This window comes from Sturnira hondurensis, unplaced genomic scaffold, assembly GCF_014824575.4.
Source record: "Sturnira hondurensis isolate 20B ecotype Veracruz unplaced genomic scaffold, ASM1482457v3 Scaffold0006413, whole genome shotgun sequence".
Taxonomy (NCBI): domain Eukaryota; kingdom Metazoa; phylum Chordata; class Mammalia; order Chiroptera; family Phyllostomidae; genus Sturnira; species Sturnira hondurensis.
In genome coordinates, this window is record NW_028079044.1 from 33493951 (window position 1) to 33516833 (window position 22883).

The 22883-nt window shown below is 45.5% G+C and overlaps 1 protein-coding gene across 7 annotated transcripts in view; it reads right to left on the reverse strand.

The window, feature by feature from the left end:
* Positions 1-5746: 5746 nt before the first annotated feature.
* The window catches only part of SYBU (syntabulin), a 70144-nt gene continuing 53007 nt past the window's right edge, over positions 5747-22883 (reverse strand). For all 7 annotated transcript variants that reach the window (XM_037048410.1, XM_037048412.1, XM_037048418.1 and 4 more), the window contains 4 exons: positions 17631-17733; positions 10719-10922; positions 9011-9160; positions 5747-7522 (listed from right to left, as the gene is read on the reverse strand). In XM_037048410.1, the coding sequence (XP_036904305.1) occupies positions 6418-7522; positions 9011-9160; positions 10719-10922; positions 17631-17733 (1562 nt within the window). In that variant the 3' untranslated portion in view covers positions 5747-6417. The remainder of the gene's footprint in view (positions 7523-9010; positions 9161-10718; positions 10923-17630; positions 17734-22883) is intronic.

Here is a 22883-nt window from a genome sequence, read left to right on the forward strand (position 1 = left end):
ACAACCAATAAGGTGAAAATAATGTGCTGGCTCAGAAGAACTGAAGGTCAGTTGAAAACGCCGGCCCCTATTGTTTACTGGAGAGAGCCCGACTGGCAATGCGTTTCAGGCACTGCGAGCTATTTGATTGTGAGGGAGGGAAGGTGGGTCTCCACGTACCATCAAATCAGAGAAATAGTGCCAGTGTTAATAGTTTTCACGTTCCAGCCTGCTACACCTGTAGCCAGGCAAACAATGGATTTTTCAAAGTTATTTAAATAGCTTTGATCAGAAATGACTATTCAGGGAGCAATAGTGAAAACATCCCTGCGGCCGGGTCAGATAGAATCAGCACCAGGAGGAACTCCGGGAGCAGCGTCCTCACGCCTGCTTGTCCTAGTGTTCTCTAGGAGAGCCCTGGATGTGGGTTTTGCGTCATCATTTTATGTCACCACCATCCCAGATGCTACGTGGCCTCCATCTACAGCGAGAGATCCTCGTCACAGTCAAACCCCCAGAGCACTGGCAAATGAAGTGCGCTGAGAAGGAATTAGAAAACCACTCCATTAAACCTTTGTTTGGGTCGGTAGAGGTTTGAGTCGTTTGGCATTACCCAGAGCACTGTCTAGTCCAATGAGTAACCTTTTTCATCTCATGGCAGAAATAAACTAATTATTAAAATTCTGCAGCACACCCCCAAATACATTTTTTGCCAGTCTGACAAAAATAAGTATAATTTTGATTCATCCACACCAGACTGCTATTGTGTTGTGTGTTGTCATTTATTACTTTGACAATCTAAGAGGAAAGAGGTCAGTGGCCCTGACTAAATAGTCAGGTATTGCGTATTTTAAAGCTCCTTCCGGCACACCTGTTGGAAACTGCTGCTCTCTTCCAAAGAACGGAGGACCACCACGCAGAAGATTTACGTGAACTGGTTTTCAAGCTGAACTTGGAGGAGACCTTGGAACCACTACGGAGGGTGAGAGGGAAGTGTGGGCAGGGCTCCAGGCCCAGTGCCCCTGTTCCCCAAACTTCACTTTTATATGTTTTATGTATTGGGCTTTCTATGTTGAGTACATTTTTTGAAAGAGATACACCTTTTACAAAACTTAAACACTACTGAAATATCCCAACAGTTTAACACAAACACTCCTCACATCTGAATTTTAAAGCTCTGTGGAAGCACTGTTATAACCATCAGTCCTCGAAGTCCTTGTGATTGAGGGGGATTCAGTAGTCACAGAGAAGCCTCACTTTCAGTGGTTTAAAAATAACTACCTGATACCAATTTGAATTACGCTGCTTGGACTTTTTAATTTTGGAGGGAGGGAACAATTCGGAGTTGGTTGACATTCTTTCAAGCCTTTGTTGCTGAGCACTGCTCTGTTTAACTGCCTGGGTGCAGCTTCCTTCTGCACGTGTGGCCGGGTACGGTGGGAAAAAGTGAACTTTGTAAAAGTGCTCATGGAGCCAGAATGGAAGTCAGAAACTACCCCAAGACTTTTAAAGTGAAAAATCCTCAAATGAAAGACATATCAGACCCAACCACTACTTAGGCAGGGACTCTGATAAACGCAAAACACAGACTTCCTTTTTCTCCTGCCACAAATGTCAGCATCGCTTGGCATCTGCGTGCATTGCATTTTTTCCCCTTGCTGAACAGCTCAGCTTGGAAAGGTCAGCATATCCCTTTGGGAGAAATCTTTTCTTGCAAATTGGAATGTTTGCACACGTAACTGGAGGAAACGTTTAACGTTTGTTCAGTAGAGTGGAATTGTTCTTTTTCCATTTGTCTGCCTGTTTGTACATCACAGGCACCAAATTACGGGAAGCAACTCAGAAGCACTTCTGTCTGTGGAATCAGATCATCCTGTCCACAAAGGCAGCCAACGCCTTGGCTTCCGAAAGGCAAGCTGTGTTCCATCTTTTATTTACTCTGAGGGACTCATTTTGTGAGAGACTGTTGTGAATGAAAGCAGTGATTTTCCACAGCCTATACATACTGAAACCTCGGAGGAGGGTGGGGGGAGGAAAAGAAAAGTGAGTAACTGCTACAGGACCTCCTGGTTTACCCCTGCACAGGTTTGTGTCAGCGTGGCTAGAGTATGTAGTTAGCTTTGGTTTAAAGAAAGATGCAGGTCATGAAGACAATGAAGCAAGTTTCTGTTCATGATCAGCAGCCTCCAGTTTGATAATCAACATAAATATTTGTGGTTCATGGAGCAGTCATCTTTCCAGAGCCCATCTTTCCATCCATCTTGCTTTGATGAAGAACAGAGCTGAATTTGTGTCATTAAATTCATTTCTGTAGCAACAAGTGGAGATCAAAACATCCCTTATAATTTTCCTTAAAGTAAAAACGCACTGATTTAGCAATGGCTCAAAATAAATACAAGGAGGGCCTGCAAGGAAGACAACAGCATCTACGTACTGGTTTGGGCTGGACTACAGGAAGGGACCTGAGTCAGCACGGCTTATTATTTTGGGACAGTTCCGGTTATTCACCTCCCAAAATAGTTTCCTTTCCATTTCAGCCAAATCCCTGCACTGCTATGTGCCAAGTGCCCATGTGTGTTCCAGTGGAAGCCATGGCCTTTCGGAGACAAAGAGCCTCTCTCATGCACATCCTTGGGCCCTACATCCCATCACAGAGAAGCCTCACTTTCAGTGGTTTAAAAATAATTACCTGATACCAATTTGAATTACTCTGTTTGGACTTTCTAATTTTGGGCGGGGGGGAACAATTCGGAGTTTGTTCTGAACAGCTATTCCTTCTTATCTTCTCAAGGGCTTTTCTCCTTCAGTTCATCCTGTCTCCCAGGTCATCAATTTCTCTCTCTTCTTTGGCTCATTTACAAAGTATGTAAATGTGCTCTATCTCCTCTCAATGTTGAAAATAAAGCAAAACTCTGTAATCCATCTCCCCTTGTAACTACTACCCACTTCCCCACTCCCCTTCACAGCAAAACTTAACAAAAAATTAGCTACATACATGAATTTCTGCTTTCCCTTCTAGCCACTACCCGCTCCCCTCAACAATCTGTTTCCCGTCCCCATTTCTCCAAAGAAATTATCTTGACCATCAGGAAGACTTTGTGGTCAAAGCCAGTGGACACGTATCTGTCCTAACATTACTCAACTTCACTGGGTTTCAACACAGTTAACCAATCCACTCTCTAGTCGCTCTCTCCCTTGGTTTTCATAAATATTACATTCACCTAGTTTACCTCCTACCTTTGGATTGCATTTTATCAGATTGTTTTGTTGGGTCTTCATCCTCTGTCTAAATGTGGAAGTGTCCCGGACTCAGGTGTTTGGCCTTCTTTTCTTCTTTACACTCTCCCGGGATGACACTGTATATCCCACGGTTTCAACTAGTGTGTACATGATGAAGAACCCCAATTTATAGCTCTCCCCTGACAATGCTCATGATTTTCCTATATATATAGACACATACACATGCACTTGATATTTCCACAGACATTTAATAGACATCTCAAATTTATTTCCCCAAGCTTGTTTTCTTGATCTGTCTATGTTCTCAGTCAATGGCATCACCATTGATACAGGTGCTCAAGCTAAAAACTGGAGAGTCTTCCTTAAATCGTACCCCACACATTCCCCATATCTAGTCTATCAGCAACTCACAACAGCTCTATCTTCAAAGCTGTAACTTGTTATTCAGGGTAATCTCTATATCCATTCTCATCTCAAATTGTCATAATTACTCACCTGGGCTATTTACACTAGACCCCCAACTAGTCCTTACTTCCTGCTGCTCCTGCCTGCTTAGTACAGTGCGAGAGGAGGAGGAAACCAGATTATGTCGTTGTTCTGTTTAAAGTCCTTTAGTATTTTTCATTGCTCTGGGAATAAATTCAACCAACCCTCCCCTCGTTACATGGCACCGTACGAACTAGCTCCTTGTTCACCTTACCAAACCTCCCTTCCCCCTCACTCTGCTCCAGTCACAGTGGCCTCCTTGGTGGCTGCCCCTGTGAAATGTCCAGCCTTTTCCTGCCTCCTGGCCTTACATTTGTTCTTTTTGCAACATTTTATTTGCCATAATTTCATGTGACCAGTTCTTTTTCATTTATCAGTGCTAATGTTATTTCTTTAGAGGGGTTCCTTTCCTTTTCCCTGTCACTCTTGGTTAAAACCCCTAATTTATGTCCTTGGAAGCACCTACCACTATCTATTGGGTTGGCCAAAAAGTCCATAGGGTTTTTTCCATAAAATAGAAGACATGTTTCATTTTCACCAATAACTTATCTATTTGGATATTTTGAGTATATTGAGTATCTCCCACAGGCCCTAAGATTCATTGATTATTCTCAATATTTCAATTTCATCACTATTAATTTCAATTGGTTTACCTGACCACAGAGGAATGTCCAGTGAGAAATCTCCAGCATGAAACTTCACAAACCACACTTTACGAGTTTAATCAGTCACAGCACCTTTTCTATACTGTGCAAATCTTTTTCCTTTGTTTTGCAGTTGTGTTTTTACCCTTTTTGAAATAATAAAGCTTAATGTACCAAAAATGTTGTGTACTTTCTTCCATTTTCAATATTAAAATGGCCACACAAAAATTCATCAATTTTGACACATTTTTTAATGCATGTTGATATGACAGCTGTCACAATACAGTCGAACAAAATTGTTTTGAATGACGTTAAAGACAACTAAGCGCCACTAGAGCCAGCTTATGGAAAAAACAAAAAAAACAATTTTGGCCAACCCAATAAAATGATGTTGTTCATTTGTTGTCATGTTCTGTGCCTTTCACAGGCAGAATGTAAATTCCTTGAGGGAAGAAGCTGTCTCCTTCACTGCTGAAGACAAACCCAGTAAAGAGCCTGGTGCATAATCACCCAAAAAGAATTTGTTGGATGGATTACTTTATTCAACAGCTATTGTTAGAACCCCTCCCAAGAGTATATGTGCCACATACTCTTGTGAACAAAACAGAGCACAGATTCCTACACCCGGAGAGCTACTATGTCAGGGCGGAATGGGCAATGACCAGGACACAGTAGGTAAAAACTTAGTGTTATGTTTAAAGGTGATAATTGCTGTATGGAAGACGAGTTTCTGGGTGAGAACTTCGTATCTTCTCCAGGTTTCTGCCCTTCGTGTGCTAAAGTGGAAAAGGCATTTGCTTTGCAGACGTAATCCTGGCTGCTAGAGATGAACGAGGACATCCTGAGCAAACTGCCTCTTTGAGGCTCAGCTCCTTCTCTGTGGAATAGTTCACCCAACTCACAAGACTGGTGTGAGGAATAAAGGAATACAGACAAAATGCCATCTCATCCCTTTCCAGCCGCCACCCTCGCCCTATTACTCCCAGGGGAGGGGGGCTTACGGCACTAGCATACCCTCTCTCTCCGCACCCTTAACGTGCTTTGGACAAAATCAGCTCAACTTTCCCCAAAATATTCAACACATCCTTATCCAATAAATATGTGGAAAAAGAAGTGTATGGGTAATTTAAAGCACACAAAGAACCAAAACTACTTTTACTCACAATGCTTTTGAAAATTTAAAGTAAGACATCCTCACCTCTGTTAAATAATCATTTCCCTCTTTCTCATTTCTTAAGGTAACCTCATTTTTATAGATCCCTACTGATAACCATGGAAGGACCTGCTGCCCATTTAATCTTTGTTGTATATTAAAGTAAAACCTCAGAGGTAATTATTTTATAGCAGATAAAACATTCATTTAACTGGAAACACTAATCTTTATTTTCATCATGCTCAAGTGTGTGGTTACAAATAGTTCCCAAGAAAACACTATATATAATAAGCAAAAAATAAGTTAATACATTGTAAACTTACATACAGCTTCATCAATTAACAGGTTTAAGAACAAACAGGCCATTTTAAGACTTAGGAGCTACATTTAGTAGAAAACTGCAAACACTCAAATCTGATCAACCCCAAGTAAGAACACTAAAGGACTAGTGAAGACTTCTTCAACCCAATGACACAAATACGTGTTTATTTTTTGGTTACAGTCCCCTGCTGTGCACAAGACCATTGGAATGCTGGAACTACCACACATTTGAAAACGGCACAAAGCAAAGCAAGGAGATAACATGCCAGCCTTACAGAAGCTGTCTTGAAAGTGCAAACTTTGCATTTTCTCTTCCTGAACCACTAGGGAAAGAACGGGTACCTCAGACGACACGGCAGGGTCACTAGCATGCTTTCTACACCTCACGGGTAGGACATTTACTTGAATCAGGTCTCCATGCCTTTGAAGATACCTCGGGTCCTCGACAGTGAACAGGCTTCAACTAAATATAGTGCAAATCAAATACCGAGGAGCAACACAACAGAACAGAGACCGCCCTGGTCGACCTGCTGTTTCTCCACCTGGCACCACACCACACGGGACAGATTGGCACACGGGAACAACCACTTGTATCTAGGTTTTGATATGAAAGGCGGTGCGGCGCAGCGAATGCAGGGCCACCACACAGCAGCCCCGGAGCAAGGCGCCGATGTTATAGACGGGATCTGTCCCCCCTCTCTGAGTACTGAATGCCCACAGCACGGTGGGGACCACGGGGGCAGCCACAGCCAGGAGATCCACCAGGAAACTGTGGCTCCAGTACTGCTGCCCCACGGTCCCCGGGGCCCGCGGGACGACGCTGTCCGACCTTTCCTCTGCGGTGCCTGCAAAATCCAGCTCTCGCATGAGGCGGTTTGCATGAGCTTGCGGATCCACCGTGGTGTATGGGGTCTCCACGGGAGACAAAAGGATGGCTGAGTTTGGATTCCTTGGGGTTAAATCAACCACTAACGCAGAGAGGGACTCCTGGAAGCTCCCCGTGGAGTCAGCCGTGGACTCATCGGGGGACGCTGAGCTGGAGGGGTAGGGGTCCTGGAGCTGGAGCACGTACTGAAGGAGCTCCGAGACTGCAGGGCTGTAGGGAACCACGTCGGTCTGCACGGCCCGCTCCACCGTCAGGATGGCCTCCTCCGGCGCCACCGCCAGGGAGAGGCCCTCTGGGACCTTCGCCCCCGCAGGGGAAGGAAGAAGCGCCAGGTGGCCAGCCTCGGTGGCGGAGGCCGTCACCAGCTCATCCAACGAATCTGTGCCATCAGCCACGCTCTCATCCGCCAGCAGCTCGCTGTCGGCCCCTTCCTCTGTGACCTGCCCTTCCAGCGACAGCGCCCCTGCCATCTTGCCAAAAGCGGTGTTTCGGGCGAAGCTCTTCTCTGGGGAATCACACGGGAGGTCCAGGCAGAGCTCCTCCCGCAGGGCGCCGCCGTGCGCCATCTCCATGCTCTGAAGGAGGGACTCCAGCTTCTTGTTTTGAATGTTTATGTCCGCGAAGTACTTCTGAATGCCTTTATCTTTATCGGCCAGGCTGCTCCTCATGGTTTCGATGACCTGCTTGAGCTGCTTGATCTCTTTCCTGGCTTCCTTGAGGGCCAGCTGGGCCTCCACCCGGTGGCATTCTTCTTCGATCCAGTCTTCCCTCATCCGGGCCAGCTGGGACTTCAGCTCCACAATTTCCGTTTCCCTGGAGTGAGAAGAGAGAAAGGCTGAGAAACGGGTCAGCCCCGAGGCAGGTGGCAAGCAGTTCTCACACGTGGCCAAGAGCCCACGCTCTTCCCCTCGAAACCCAGAGGCTAAACCGGTTTTGACATTTCTTTCTCTGGCAGGTATTAGCCAGGAATGCCCCCACTCCCCCACAATTGGAGAATGGCTTAAGTAATCATAGTAGAATCAGAATAAAAAAACACTACTATATTTTTTAGTGCTTACTACATGTCACACATTGCATTAAGTACTTTACAAGATTATACTCTATTTAATACTTAATATTTAAAATGTATTACTAGAACACACTAGAGTCTCTTAGCTTTATTGCCGTAGCTTGCCCTTTCATATACCTAGACTTTGAGGAAGCAAAGTCCATTTCACTTTCAGTCACCTATCTAAGAAGGCAGAATTGTTCTGACCATATTCCAGTGATAACTTTGAAAAAACTAACTCATATAAGGCTACACACTGCAAGGACTTTGTGCAATGTTAATTATTCAATCTCCTCGTAGCTAAGAGGATATTGGATCTATCCTACACTGAAGAGAATATATCCTATTTTTGTAGACCCTTCACAGGACTCTATTTCAAGATCTTAGCTGAAAATTTCTTCCTTACATATAATTTCTTCCCCTGTCCTCACATTCTCAGTGGCTACGAAGACCAGGCGATCAGGATCCTCATGTGTAGGAAGAGATGTTGTTAGTATCGCTGCTTTAAGTGTAGGCTTGAATTTCCTCCAGGTTCACTGCCTTCACCCCTCCCTCCCATGAGTGCTCCAACCCTCCCATGGTTTCCTCACATCCTAAAGCAAAGATTTCCGCCAAGTACGGTCTGACTCACAGCAACCTTAGCCTCGGCTCCTGGCTACCCTGGCCAGCGCTCTGCTCCGCCACCCTCAAGTATTCCAGGGAAAACCAACCGGCAGAGAACTGAGGCTGTTCCAAGAGGTCAAAGGTCTTTTCTCTCCAAGATAAGATCTCTTAAGCGCGGGGCTGCTTTGTTTTGTTCTGGTTTTACCTTAACACTTGGCCAAGAATAACGAATCCCTTCCTTCAGCACAGAAATAGCTTGCAGGAATCACAGCGCACAACAGCCAGCCCTTCTCTCACAGAAACAAACAGAGCTTAGCTGGGGCTCACTGTGTGTGACCCCTTCTGCGGGAAGTGTGGCTTTTCGTCTCAGTGTTCCTGCCATTGAGAAGTAGTCAGGCGCACACCCAGCTCCTCATGTCAAAGCTGCACACACCCAGAAAAAGCAGGCGGTCCCCTCTAACCTTGGGGCGGGTCCCCCTCAACTCCTGAAATGGCCAACTCTTTTGAGAGACTGATTTATGAAATATGACAAAAAGGAAGTAGAAATCACATTTTTTTCTTTACTATTTTTCTAGAGAGTGGTTTCACATTTCATCTGGTAGGAAAAAGAAACTGTCCTAAACCACCATGGTCAAGGCCTGTGGGTTCACCTCTCATGGAGCCGGCGCTCAGATTCCTTCAGCTTCGTCTTCAGGTGCCTCACTGTCACCTCTTTCTGCTGCAGGGGAGTCAGATACTGCTCTGGATTTGGGGGCTTGACACCATGGTTTTCACCACAGGACATGTACCTCCCGGACCGCCTGGAAGAGCACAAGTCACGACATGTTACTCTTTGCCCATCTCCTTTCGTGTGAAAAGTTAAGGCACAGAGAATAGCTTGAGAAGAAATGGCAGCCGTGGGCTGGGGTCTTAAACCTCAGTGACCTCACTGTGCAAGAGGACAGTAACACACCTGTCAGTCTTAGGATGTTCATCACTTGGAAAATCAGGGTGCTGTTTGTGGAGGGTGACAGGGGACAGGGAGGATTCTCTGTGGCTTCCTAAAGATCTCATACAGAATAGGGGCAATTGTCCGTGGCCCGCCTGTCGGTTCAGAGTAACATGCTGCTGTATGAAAGGACAATGAGTGGGGCAGGGAGGGAAGGGAGCGAGATGACCTCACTTTCCACACAATGTGCCCCTGAGATCCTGATTGTTATTCGCTGAATTCAAATTGTTCTGGACTCAGTCCCTGCAGTGAGTGTGCTGATTCCGAGGAGAGTTTCCTTCTTCTGACAGGAGGGAGGCTACACCCCTCTCAGCAGAGTGTGCTTTGTAAGAGAAGTGCCCCACGTTCTAAACACCACCACCCCCCACCCCGCACCCCCACTGCAGCTGGAATCGGCCCTTCCCAGGCCTGACCAGGAGCTGGGCTGCCCTGCTGTGAGGGCTGGCTGATGGGACAGGACGCTCAGAGGAAGAGGACTGAAGGAGGACAGCAGCCTCTTCGCTGACTCTGGACCCCACCCAAGCCGCTGTGCTCGCCCAGCTCCCCTGTGCCCGCACTCCTTCCAAGAAGGTCTGAGTCCAGTTCCCAGTTCCCCCCATTTGGATGTGCAGTTCCTTCTTTCTGTCTCCCCACTCCCACCCCCAAGGACTAACTCTCTCCTTACTTGACCTTCAAGTCTCATTTCCATTCCACTTTCTTAGTGAGGCCTCCTCTCATCCCTCCAGACTGCAGGTGGACTCCCCTGGCCACCATTTACATGCGTTTACACTGGCAGAATGGGAATGGGAGTTTTTAAAATTTGATTGATTGATTTTTAGAGGGAGAGGCAGAGAGAATGATTCATTTTTCCACTTATTATGCACACATTGGTTGTGGACTCTAATACCTTCCCTAACTGGAGACAAAACCCACAACCTTGGCGTATTGGGACGATGCTCTAACCAACTGAGCATCCTGGCCAGGGCATCTTATTCTATTTTTGCCATTAGATGAGTAAGGTCCTTCTTCTCCTCTGGGTGGTAGGCCCGGAGACCACCTCTGTGGTTCACTGCTCTGTTCCCAGCACTGCACACAGTACCTGGCCCAACGTGGCACTCCACCATGGCTGGTGTTCGAACGCACACATGAATGATTCCACTCTTCCTCCCTGTCCAGTCACTACTTGGACTGCTGAAACGTATAAATGTTTGTGGCTCATGTTCTTTCTGTAGCAGCCCCTAACCAATTAGCTGAGTGTGGAGAGAGACGTGTCTTATTGCAGAATAAGGCAGCGAATCAAGAGTGGCACAACTTTTTTTCTTTTTAAAGAACACTTACTACGTTGGACACACGAGGAACCATGAACTGAAGGACGATCAGTACAGACTCACCTCATGATTGGGCTGCAGTCACTTCCTTTGTAGGAGCCCGAGTTGCTGCTGCTGGGGGAAGAAGGCGCGTAGCCGGGGTGGGTGTTCACGGGACTCAGCTGACTCCCGCACAGCATGGACAGCAGGTCCTTCTCCCTCGGGGACGGCGGGCTGTTGCCGGACTTGTGTGATGAAGTTCCATTACTCCGCCCGTGGGGACCTCGACTGGGGAAAAACATGAGCCGGTGTTAAACCCTCGGGGGTACTGGTGCCCCGTGTGAATGCTTTACTCCTCAGAGCTAGTAACCACCAAGGGAATCCACCTCAGCATGTGGAAACAGGCACTACCACCACTAGTGCAAACTGCCCTTTTCCCTTCCTTCCCACCTGCCCGGTACGTCCTCTCCTGGGCCGTCAGCACAGGTAATCTCTCCTCTGCTGCCCTTTTCAATGGTTTCTGACCACAGAGCTTGTTTTGGATTCAACCCAGCTGCCTGCTAGGAACACAAACCATGTAAATATTGACTTGGTTCAAGTTCATTCTGGAGGCTGTTTTGAAGATGTGGTTTTTGTTCCAGTGCACCTGTTTCAGCTTTAAAATAGCTGCATTTAGTCCAGGTTGGCCTAAGAAAATTGGGGCAGTTCATTTGGAAGATGGGGGGAAAGGGGGTTGCCCACAAAGAAGAAGGAGGAAATAGGGCAGATAAGCAAAGCCCACATAAATGCAGTGAGTCCATAATTTTAACCACCTATTTTTCCCTCCTCAATAACATAGTCCAACCTTTATCATTTAACTGCCGGAATGTTGTAACAGCCCCCTCTTCATTCCCTGGTCTCTTGTCTTGCCCCCTCTAGCAAGTGGCTGACCCTGTGGCTGGAGTGGCCTTTCTAAAATGGAATTTGAAGACCACTGCCCTCCCCAAGGCCATTCACTGACTCCCCACTGCCTTCAGAACAAAGGGCAAACTGCTTGCCAGGCTCACAAGGCCCCACTGCCCTGCCCTGCCCACCATCGGCTACTTCCCCTCCTCCTTCCATTCCAGTCTTCCAAACAACTTAGTTTCCTGCTGATTCACGCTGCCCATCATCTTTATATATGTATGTGCATATGATTTACTTTATGTTCAGAGAGAGTGGAAGGGAGGGAGAAAGAGAAGGAGACAAACATCAATGTGTGGTTGCCTCTCACACATCCTCATCTGGGGACCTGGCCCACAACCCGGGCTTGTGCTCTGACTGGGAATCAAACCAGTGACTCTTTGGTTTACAGGTTGGCACTCAATCCACTGAACCACACCAGCCAGGGCTTTCTTTGTATTTTTAAACTTCTCATTTCCTCTGCCTAGAATACTCTCCTTCTGCTCCCTACTGTAAGCCTTGGGATACCTCCCACTTCAAACCTGATAGGAACCTACTCCAAGCAGCCTGGAGGTGCCACGCCCTGGTGCTCCCTAATGCCCTGCACAAACCTCCATCGCGGAACTTACCACACGGCATCACAACTGCAGACTTGCTTGTCTTTTCCGCTAGACCAGGGCATGCCAAGGGCAGGACCAGAGCCTTGCCTTCTATATCCCCACTGCTTCCTGGCACGTGCCAGGTGCTCCTCAATGACTGACAATCGAGTAAACTGGGTTTATGTCCTGGCACTGCCGCTTTCTAGGAACTTAGGCAAGTAAGCCACTTATTAAGTGGGGGCCTATAACAACTTATCCTGTCTTCCTTGCAGAGTCCAATGCATGTGAGTGCATTCAATAAGCTGGTACGGGCAACTGAACGGTGGGGTGTGATATTACAGAATAAACTCATTTGGACCTCCCCGTTCATCTAGTTCCAGGGGAAGCATTTTGAGAATGTTGACATTGCTTAAACAGGATAACCGCTCCGTGTCGGGAAGATTGCTTGATGACATTACAAGAAAACAACAACGGGGAACAGGATACCTTTCACGGAGCAGCCCTGCTTTCTGACAGTCCCCACCCTTGCCATTCTAATTACAGCTGCATCCAGCGGATGCGCATCTCAATGAGAAACGTGTGTCGGTGGGAACATGAGAGCGCATGTGGGCACACTTGGCCCCATAACCACAATGACTAATTTAAAATCAAATACAGTTTCAACCAGCCGCCTACCCAGTAAATCACACATAAATGAAACATCACCACGTTTGAGAGTTAAAACAGTTCTTTCCTTTTGAAACCATCCAAATGGCCTCTGCCTCCATTTCATGAACAGGGGACACTTTATACAGAACAGATGGGCTGATGGCTTTGTGACAAACCGACGTGAGCAGCCCAGGGGTGGGGGGCCTGGGAGGAGCTGAAAACAACACGTACTCTGGCTTGGATTGGCCTCTCCACGCTGCGCTGCTAAGTCTGGCACCAACTGACCTATTTCTTAATGTGGCTGTGGGAAGTCTGGAGGATTACCCAGTACAAGAGAGGAAGCAAAGGGCTACCCCTAATTCTCACCTGGGGGATTCTGTTCCGAGTTAACCTTCACCGAGGACCTTCCGTGACTCCACCCCTATTCCCGATGCTTCATGAACATTGTTTCTCGTAATTCTGACCATCATGCTAGCTCGCTGGTACAATTACTGCCTCCTTTTCCTGTTATGCTGAAGTGCTCACTCAGCTAAGTAACTGAGGCTCAGGGGGTAAAAAAGAGAAAAACTGGCCCAAGGACACACAGACGAACTGGGAATGGAATGCAGGTCTTTTAATTCTATAGAAATGTCTCCTACTTTACACGAATGGAATGTACTCCTTTGGGCTTATAACCAGGTATATTAGGTATTGGCTTTGTATGTGGTTATTACCTAAAGAATTCGCCACTGACTTCTTTAGTGGGGTGTGTGTTCTAAGATACAAATGAACTTAGATGAGGATTTTGTAAGAACTCCTCTGCTCTAGACAAGGTTCTAGTTTAAGAAAGAGACTTCCTCAGAAATATGAGCAGTGTTGGCCTTCTAGATGGAGAGATCATTTGTAAATCCATAATGTTTGGTTTTTAAAGTCACCTATTAAAATTATTCTCCCCAATTCTACCTGTTCCTCATTTCTCCCTCTGCCCTTTACCAAATGTTCCTGTCACCCTTCCTCTCAGGAGCTACTTCTCCACAGAGAAAATACCTGAATTACAGGGTAAAACAAAAAGTATTAAGCTATGAAACATTACTAAAGTACAATCAAATCTTCAAATATATTTTAAGAAATGAATTATTAGACTGTTTGGAGTAGCTTTTACAAAAGAATCTACATGCTTAAAAACATCGGTTACGTTCCTTGCATTTAGTTCAGTTCCACAGCTAACACGTACGGGCAGAAAGTCATCATGGTTGATGATAAAATATTTTCAAAGGAGAAGCAGGGATTCCCTATTAGTCAGAGCTGTGAACAGGCAAACCCAACGCTGCCCTCCTCAGCCCGCCCGGAGTCCCCTGGTTTGGTGGACGAGAACGAAGTCCACAGAGAGAAGGCAGAGTTCTGATGCCCCACCCCTGCCCCATTCCTGCAAACGTGAAGACAATAAATGGAAAGTGAGAGAAAGGAAGAAGTGAAGAGCAAACTTCAGAAGGGGCCCAGGTGAATCTCTATTCCCCAGCCACCATCCTTTACTCCAGGTAACATTCTTACAACACCATCATCACCACCACCATCATTACCATGATCATTGCTATGGGCTGAATCATGTGCTCCCCAAATTCATAGGCTGAAGCCCTAACCACCCAGTACCTAAGAATGAGACCACATTTGAAAACAGGGCTTTTAAAAAGGTAATGGACTTGAAATGAGGCCGCAAGGGTAGGCGCTGATCCAACTTGACTAGTGTTCTTAAAGGAGGAGATTTGAACACAGGCAGAGGAAAGCACTGGTGAAGAAATGAGACAAGACAGCCATCCGCAAGCTAAGGAGAGAGACCTCAGAAGGAGCCAATCCTGCTGACACCTTGGTCTCAGACTAACAGGCCCCCAAATTGTGGGAAAGTAAACGGCTGCTGTTTAAGTCACCGAGTCTGCGGTGTTTTGTTAGGGCAGCCCTAGCAAACCAGTACAATCACCATCACCATAATCACTAACATCAGCAACAGCAGCCTGAGCGAGATGCCATGACCGCCCCATTTTCCAGAAGAGGAAACTGAGCCTTGGGCTCCAGGGCATGCCCCTCATAAACAGCGACACGGGACTCAGGTCGGGGGCTCTTGACTAAATCTCAAGCTTTTTTTCCCTTCTCACTTCTGTCTGCCTCTCACTAGACAAGGTTCTAGTTTAAGAAAGAGACTTCCTCAGAAATATGAGCAGCGTTGGCCTTCTAGATGGAGAGATCATTTGTAAATCTCTAACGTTTGGTTTCTAAAATCACCTACTCAAATTATTCTCCCCAATTCTACCTGTTCCTCATTTCTCCCACTGCCCTTTACCAAATGTTCCCGTCACCCTTCCTCTCAGGAGCTACTTCTCCACAGAGAACATTCCTGTACTGCAGGAGGAAGGAGCCGGTTAAAAAGGTCACGAGCTATCACAGACTTTGGCACGAACATGAGCCCATTTCCAGGAGCTGTCCTCGGTGCACGGTCCTATGGAACACAAAAACTGCACGAAATGCCCGAGCTATTTCAGCATAGAAATCTATGCATGCCGCTCTGTGCCCAGGTCACATAAAAAAAGTGAGGATAATGGATAGAACATTACCTATTTCAATTTCCCATCTATTAAGCATGCATTGTATTTGCACATAATTAAATTTATCTATTTTGTGTTTAACACATCAATTTTCAATCACTTAGACAAATCATGAAGTCCAGATTTGAATATTTTCTCTAAGTCACTCAGTACTATTGACATTACCTTCGAATTTAATCACAAACACAAATTCCCTTGAAATGCTTAATAAAATTGTCTTTTTCTTCATGTCATTTTTTTCCTCTCTGTTCTCTGATACCTTGTACCATGGGTACGTGTTACTTTCTTGAATGGATCAGATAAGTGGTTTATTCTCAGAGCGAGCCACATCTGATTTATACAAAGAATGTTTATATTCATGTCCTCTGATCCCAGATGCACTTCATTTCCAAAATAGATGGTATGTGGGGATAGAATAATTGTGCTTTTTCACTGTGGACTTCACTCTTTTGTTGCAGGTTTGCCTGGCTTCAGCTTTGTTTTGAATTAACTCGACACGGTAGGTCTCAGGTCGCTTTGTAAACATCAGCCAAAGCCTCTCCCTACCCAGGGGGAATGAGAAATGCTTGCTGACTCCTGGAAATGCCAGATTTTGGAAATAAGACAGTTTTTATCCAGGAAGGGACCTTAAAAAATCACATAGTCCAACCTCTTCTATACAAATTTGGACACTGTGGCCCAGGAAAGTTAAGTGACTTCCCCACAGTCCAAAGACAAACCATCCCCAAGTGTCCTGCGGTTCATCCATCGCTTTGTCCAGGTCTCTGCTCTGAGCTTACCTCCGGCAGAGGTGTCCTGGGACCAGCCTATCTAAAATACACCACACACCCCATTACTCTCCTATAGCTGTTCCCTGCATGTTTGAAAAATCATTGTGTCATTTATGTGCTTACCGTCTTTCCGTGCTAGAATGAGTATAGTTTCCATGGCGTTTTGTTTACTGCCATCTCTCCAGAACCCACTTCACAGCAGACACTCAACAAATACTTGTTGAATAAGCCGCTAATGGTGGCAGAGAATCCTGAACCACAGAATGTGGACAGAGGCTCCCATGGCCCCGTCTTCTCTCTCCCCAACCCAAATAGCACTCATGGAGACCCTGGTTGAGGCTTACTATGCTCCAAGCACTGACCTCACACTTTACCTGTATGAACCAATTAATCCTAATAATAAACCCGATAAGGTGGATAGGACTATAGCCCTATCTTTTGACAATGACTAAAATAATTCTTATTTATTTTTTAAAATTATATTTTATTGATTATGCTATTATAGTTGTCTCAATTTTTTCCCCTTTTCCCCCCTCCACCCAGCAACCCCCAACTCCCTCTGGCAATTTCCCCAACATTGTTTGTGTCCATGAGTCATGAGTGTAAGTTCTTTGGCTACTTTATTTTCAATATTGCAATTTACATCCCCATGGCTATTCTGTAACTACCAATTGTGCTTCTTAATCCCCTCACCTCTTCAGCCATCCCTCCACACGCCCCTACAACCTGGCAACCATCAAAACGCTGTCTGTATCCATGATCCTGTCTCTGTTCTTCTTTGCTTAGCTTGTTTTTTAGATTCCATTATTGACAGATATCTAGTTATTGCCATTTTATTGTTCATAGTTTTGATCTTCCGTTTTACAGATGAGATAACTGAAGCACAGAGAAGTTAAGCAACTTGCTCAGGGCTACACAGCCTGTAGGTGAAGCTGGCTTTCAAAGCAAGGCAGCCTGGCTCCACAGCCCACACACTTAGCTCTTTTGCTCTGTTGCCTCTTTCAGTGGTGGCCACTCATGCCTCTGAGCTTGATACTTCCTTCACCCCTTCCCCAGGGAATGTGGGGTGCCTACAGGGTCACTTATACTTCTTTTATGCCGATTTTAAAAAAAAAGAAGCTCAGGTAGCAGAAAGAAAGGGTGAAGTCAGAGCCTTCACAGCTAAAAGTCAACAGAGACAGGGGAGGCAGGGTGGGACGTGCGGGGGACCAGCCTAACACCCAGGTGAGCACACAGGTGAGTGAGGAAGAGAAAGTGGAGTGGACGCAGAGCCAGGGGCTGCATGAGAGATGACACAGGCCACGCCTCATGACCACAGGAGGACTGGTAAAGAACGCCCATTTCAAATCACTAGAAAACAAACAAAAGTCACTCGCTGGATAATAACAAAATGCGAGTGGGCAGTGATGTGGGTGGCTCTAGAGAAGCACCAAGTGCAGGGGAAAGCACTTTAATAATTAGAGAGCAGGAGACGCCGCGTACTTGCGTGAGGAAGAGGACCGCTTGCTTCCCGCGGCAGACATGTGGACCTCGGGAGCGGAAATGCTGCCAGTGCTGCTGGAGGAGCTGAAGTCGGCTTCACTACCTGGAAAACAACAGGGGAGACCGACGGTGAAGGGAAGGACACTGAGCACACGCTGGCTGGACCCCTGCCCCACCTCGAGGTCCCTGGCTCCCGGCCTTTGCACTCTAACTCAGCAAATGGCCAGAGTCCAGAGCTCCCAGTCTCTGGAAGGCAAGAGAGGGCGCAACCGCAAGGACATCATTTCCTAAACACAGCTTAGAGGAGGCACAGGAAGGCCGGTCTTCCAGCAGACAGTATACCAACAATGACCCACGTGGCCGGGGAAATACACAGCCCTCCCTGTGAGTCACACGCTCCCTCAACAACATCAGCACTGGGCCCAAACTTGGAGCATGACAAAAGCATGCTTGTCAGTCTCGGAGTCATTTTTCAAGAGAGTTTCTCTTTGGGCTTCTGTAGCCAAATTCGGCACCTGGGTCTGAAGACAATCACTCAATGAGAAGCCATCAGGAAGGAGACCTGGGCTCCAGGTAACTGCCTGGGCGGACACGATCTGCTTATTAACTTTCTCTTATTGATTGCAGCTGTGGGGTTTCTATAACGAACAGAGCCTTAACGAAGAGCAGCAAGGAACAATTCCAAACAGAATGAGAAAAGTTCGCAGTGATGGAACCTCTGAATCATAGTCACGTTTGAAATTTTAGGGTTTGGGGGCGTGCAGTGGAGAGAGTACTCATTCGTTTACAAAGATCACATTACAATCTTGAGTACAGGCTAGCATTTGGTATGTAATTAGAAACATGCTGTGTGGTAGAAGAATTAATATGAACTCATTTCCAACAAAAAAACCCAGTATGTAGTTGTGAAATTATAATGAAAATAATGCACGGATTGCCTGGGGAAATGAAGGCAAGGGGGAGAGAGAGGCAGGAGAGAACGAGTGGGAAGAAGAAAGAGAGGATTAAAAATAAAAAAGATGAAATTCCATATGCTTTCAGAAAACAGATCTGGGTGTGCAATGTACTTGGCCTTGCCTCTCAGCTCCTGCAACACATTTCTGACACTCTGCTCTAGGACCTAGACAGAGCCAGCTCACACTTCTGAGTTGAGGAAAACAGGAGTGATTTAAATCCCTCGAGTTTCTAACAAGCAGTGATCAATGATTATCATAAAAACTATTTATTGAGTGGCTAGTAGGGCCCAGGCCCTGTATGAAATTGCTTTCTATTCTTCATATTTTTGACAACTCTGTAAGCAGGCATTAATCTCACTATTCTACAATTATGACCAAAGCTGATTTACCCAAGGCTTGTGAATGACAAACCCGGCCCAGGACAAAATCCCTGTGGTATTTACATGAACCATGATGCGTCCTTAGGAAGGCCCTGGGAAATGAGGGCCATGGGAGGGCTCTAAAATAAACTATATACCGCTGTCTTGCTCACTGGCAAGGTGAGCACAAGTGCAAGATGTGGCCAGACTGGCCCACTGGGGAACAGGTCCTGTAGCTGACGGACTGCATTAGTTTTGCTAAAGGGGAAGGTAAACAACACCAAGGCAGAGAAAGAGAAATTCCACACCCCCCACCTCCCCCCAGGCCTCTGGCTTCCAGGACCTCTCAGGAAGCTCAGCCTCTTCTGGGAAAGAGATGAAGAATGATCCCTGAGCACATATGACAGGAATGAATTTCACCTCCCAGCAGAGTTCTGGGAGGATTAGGGTGGCAATTTATCAGGACAGACGGGCTATTCCTTCTAGATTCCAGAGACTTTGTCTAATGATACAATGAACTCTAGAAGCTCCCCGGACTTAATTAGTTGCCTCTGAGAACTGCACTGGCTAAATCGTATTTACAATCTCAAGGTTTCGTGACTGGTAATGGTGTCTAGTCCTGACAGCCTCACTTAGCCACGCCCGTCTGCCTGCAAATTATCAAATCATAAACTTGGTTATCAAATCATAAACTTGGATGCTTTTCAAAAATAGATCTTGTGGCTGCAGCTACGAGGTTGAAGATATTATTTCTGCCCTGGCTGGGTAGCTCAGTTGGTTAGAGCATTGTCCCAATAAGCCAAGGTTGTGCATTCAATCTCCAGTCAGGACACATAAAGAATCGACCAATGAATGCATAAGCAAGTGGAACAACAAATCGATGTTTCTCTCTCTCAAATCAATCAATAAATTAAAAAAAGATATTTCCTAATATAAAACTGTTACTCTGAAATGTCCAATTTTCATCCCTTAAAAGAAACACAAAAGCCGTCAATCATAATTGACCTGTTTGCATAAAAATGGAAATTCTTAAAGAGGAATAGTTGCCGAGAATCCACTGTTTGCCCCCGATGCCTTTGATCTGTGGTAATTATGGCCTCTAACTGAAGGGACAACTTCTTTCTATATTTTATTACCACCAGAACTCAGTATATTGACTCTTATGTATTTTCAGGGCCTAAGATCACTGTGTTCCAGTGCTTTTTGAATTTATCTTCTGCGCATCTGAAAAAAGATTAGAAAACTGACTCAGGACACCCAGGAGATTATGAATAATATGACTGAAATATTTGAATAATGTGACGATTTAAATAACATGACTGCAAAATATATAGGCCACTTCTCCATCATTTCTGTTTATGATTTGAAAAAAAATATAAACAGTTTCCAGTTTGGTGAATGCAATGGAAAGTCAATGCATTCCATTTAAGGGATACACAGAAAAGCCAGTTCTACTCTATCATCTGATTACTAAGCAAGTTAACTAAGAGGAAGGCTGGGGGCCCGCAAACCCCCTTTGTCTATTAGCTGACGACAAAGACATGAGGAAGGAGAGGCACTCTTTATTCAGCTCCTTCAAACAGTGAATGCAGCAAGGTTAGTGCTGTGGGTGCTGCAGTTCAATGCTCTTTGGGGTTGCTGAGGTCACACAAACACAGCATCTAACCTAAACATACAGACCCTCAGTCAGACAGCTGGGTTCAAATCCCACCTCTGCTGCTTATGAGATAGAGCTCATTAAGCATATTACTTCACCTCTCTGCCACAGTTTCTGAATTGTGATGGGGTTAAAACGACAACCTTTATTATACTGTACATTTCCTTTACAGATAATTTAGAAAATAGCAATGGTCCAGAAGAAAACATGTAGCCTATTAATTTCATACCAAAAAATAACTGTAGTTGACTTTGGATCTACAACTATTCAGACTTCGTACTTAATATATTGTCATGTAACCTAATTGTTTTTCTTTTAATATGTGAACATCTCTAGAGCATACCGCATTTATTTCATTAAATCAACGAGTATGTAAGGCTACTTCCAATTTCCCTACTCTAAGTAACAAACACGACGTGCCAGAAACCATCCTAAGCATCCCCTACATATTAAATCATTTGTTTCTCATGACAGAACAGCCCCTATGAGGTAGGAACAATCACCAGTCCCTTGTACAGGTGAGACGGAGAAGCTGAGTGACACCACTAAGGGGACACAGCGACTAAGAAGTGGAGCCAAGATTGGGACCCAGGCCTTCTGACCCCATGGCCGATGTTCTTAAACACAGGCTGAGTGTTCAGCGGCTACCCTTGGGCATACACATTGATATCTTGTCTGCTTTATTTCTTTAGAACAAATTCCTAAAGGCAGAATTTTGAAGACAAAAGATAGGCTCGATTTAAACCCTTCACATTTCAATATTATTAAATATTAAAGGCTTGCAATATTTTAATGTTTAGCAGTTGCCCCATGTGTCTCTGTGTAGACACCCAACTGGGCATCTCTGATGTCACAGGGGACTTGACAATACTTGAATGTCAAAGAGTCATGCTTGACAAGATGAAGGGAATTTAAAATATGCATATCCAACTCATCCTCATCAATACTGTCTTTGTTCCTTATTAGTACTGTCTGTGTTCAGCTGCTGTGGTTGGTGGAGCAGGGTTCCAGGACTGAGCAGGCAGGATGAACTTGACCTTTGAGATCCTGTGTGGTGCCAAGCCTGGTGCCTGAGCATCCTGCAGCCGAAGGCATTTTCAACCAAGAGGATGCTCACCGGCATCCAGAAATCCTGGTGGTTTTTCATCTGGTAGCCTTGCTGGATTCTACTGAGAGGCGTAACTTTGTTCATAACACTGATACTAAGCATTCTCTGCATCTGATGGAAAGTCCAGGAATTAGAGAAGGAAAAATGGAAACAAAAAGAATATGTGCAAAAACCAATGGCTTATTTTTTAAAAAAAAACACTGACTGTGATCTGGTCTCTCAGGACATTATTAATTTTGCCTGCTTTCAGGATACTGTGGAGTCCAATACATCAGTTCACCAAGGACCTCTGAGAACAGACCAATCCTGACATCTACAAAGCTGAATTAAGCCATTCTAACCAGAGATTGATGCAACCCCAAACCCTCCCTTAACCTTAGCGTGTCACCACAAAGCTATCAAATTAATTCAGGTTGGCCGCCTATAGCCCCACCTCAAACAGAGGCCGCAAATTAAAGAAGAAAAAAAAAAAAACCCAAAGCCAGTTCCTCATCCCTTCATCCTCTCATGCCTCGTCCCCACACATAGACACACAGATCTTTTATTTAAAGGTCTCCAGGGAGCAGAGATGAGCCATTTCCACTGAAGCCAAGCAGAGATCTTAGGGAGCAGCTGGGGCAGTGGGCAGACGTAATTATACAAGACACTGTAAAAGAAGCTACTCTATAAAGCGGATTCAGAACTGACTCTTAGCTGCAAAGCTTTCAGGGTGGCGCAGCAGTCAATGAATCCCAAAAAATATTTCACAGACAAAACAGGACTTTAGTTTCAGAGTTTGCCCACTATTCCTTGAACCTGCTCACGTGGTTTGTCTCAGAAAGGGAATACTTAATTAAAAGGCCAATCCACTGATTAAAAAAAAATAAAGAGAGGTACTCTTATATTTCAAAAGAAGTGTTCTGAAAATTGTAAATATCACTTCCACTTCTATCATAATTTCTGAAACGATTTACCTTCATTCTGATGGGTGTGCAAGGAATGGGGCTGCCATAAACATAGCTTCTCCCTCCCTGGCCCTCTCTCTAAAATTAAATAAATAGCCCTGGCTGGCGTAGCTCAGTGGATTGAGCGCGGGCCTGCGAACCAGACGATCGCGGTTCGATTCCCAGTCAGGGCACATGCCTGGGTTGCAGGCCAGTTCCTTGCAGGCTAACTACCAGCAGGGACGCACAA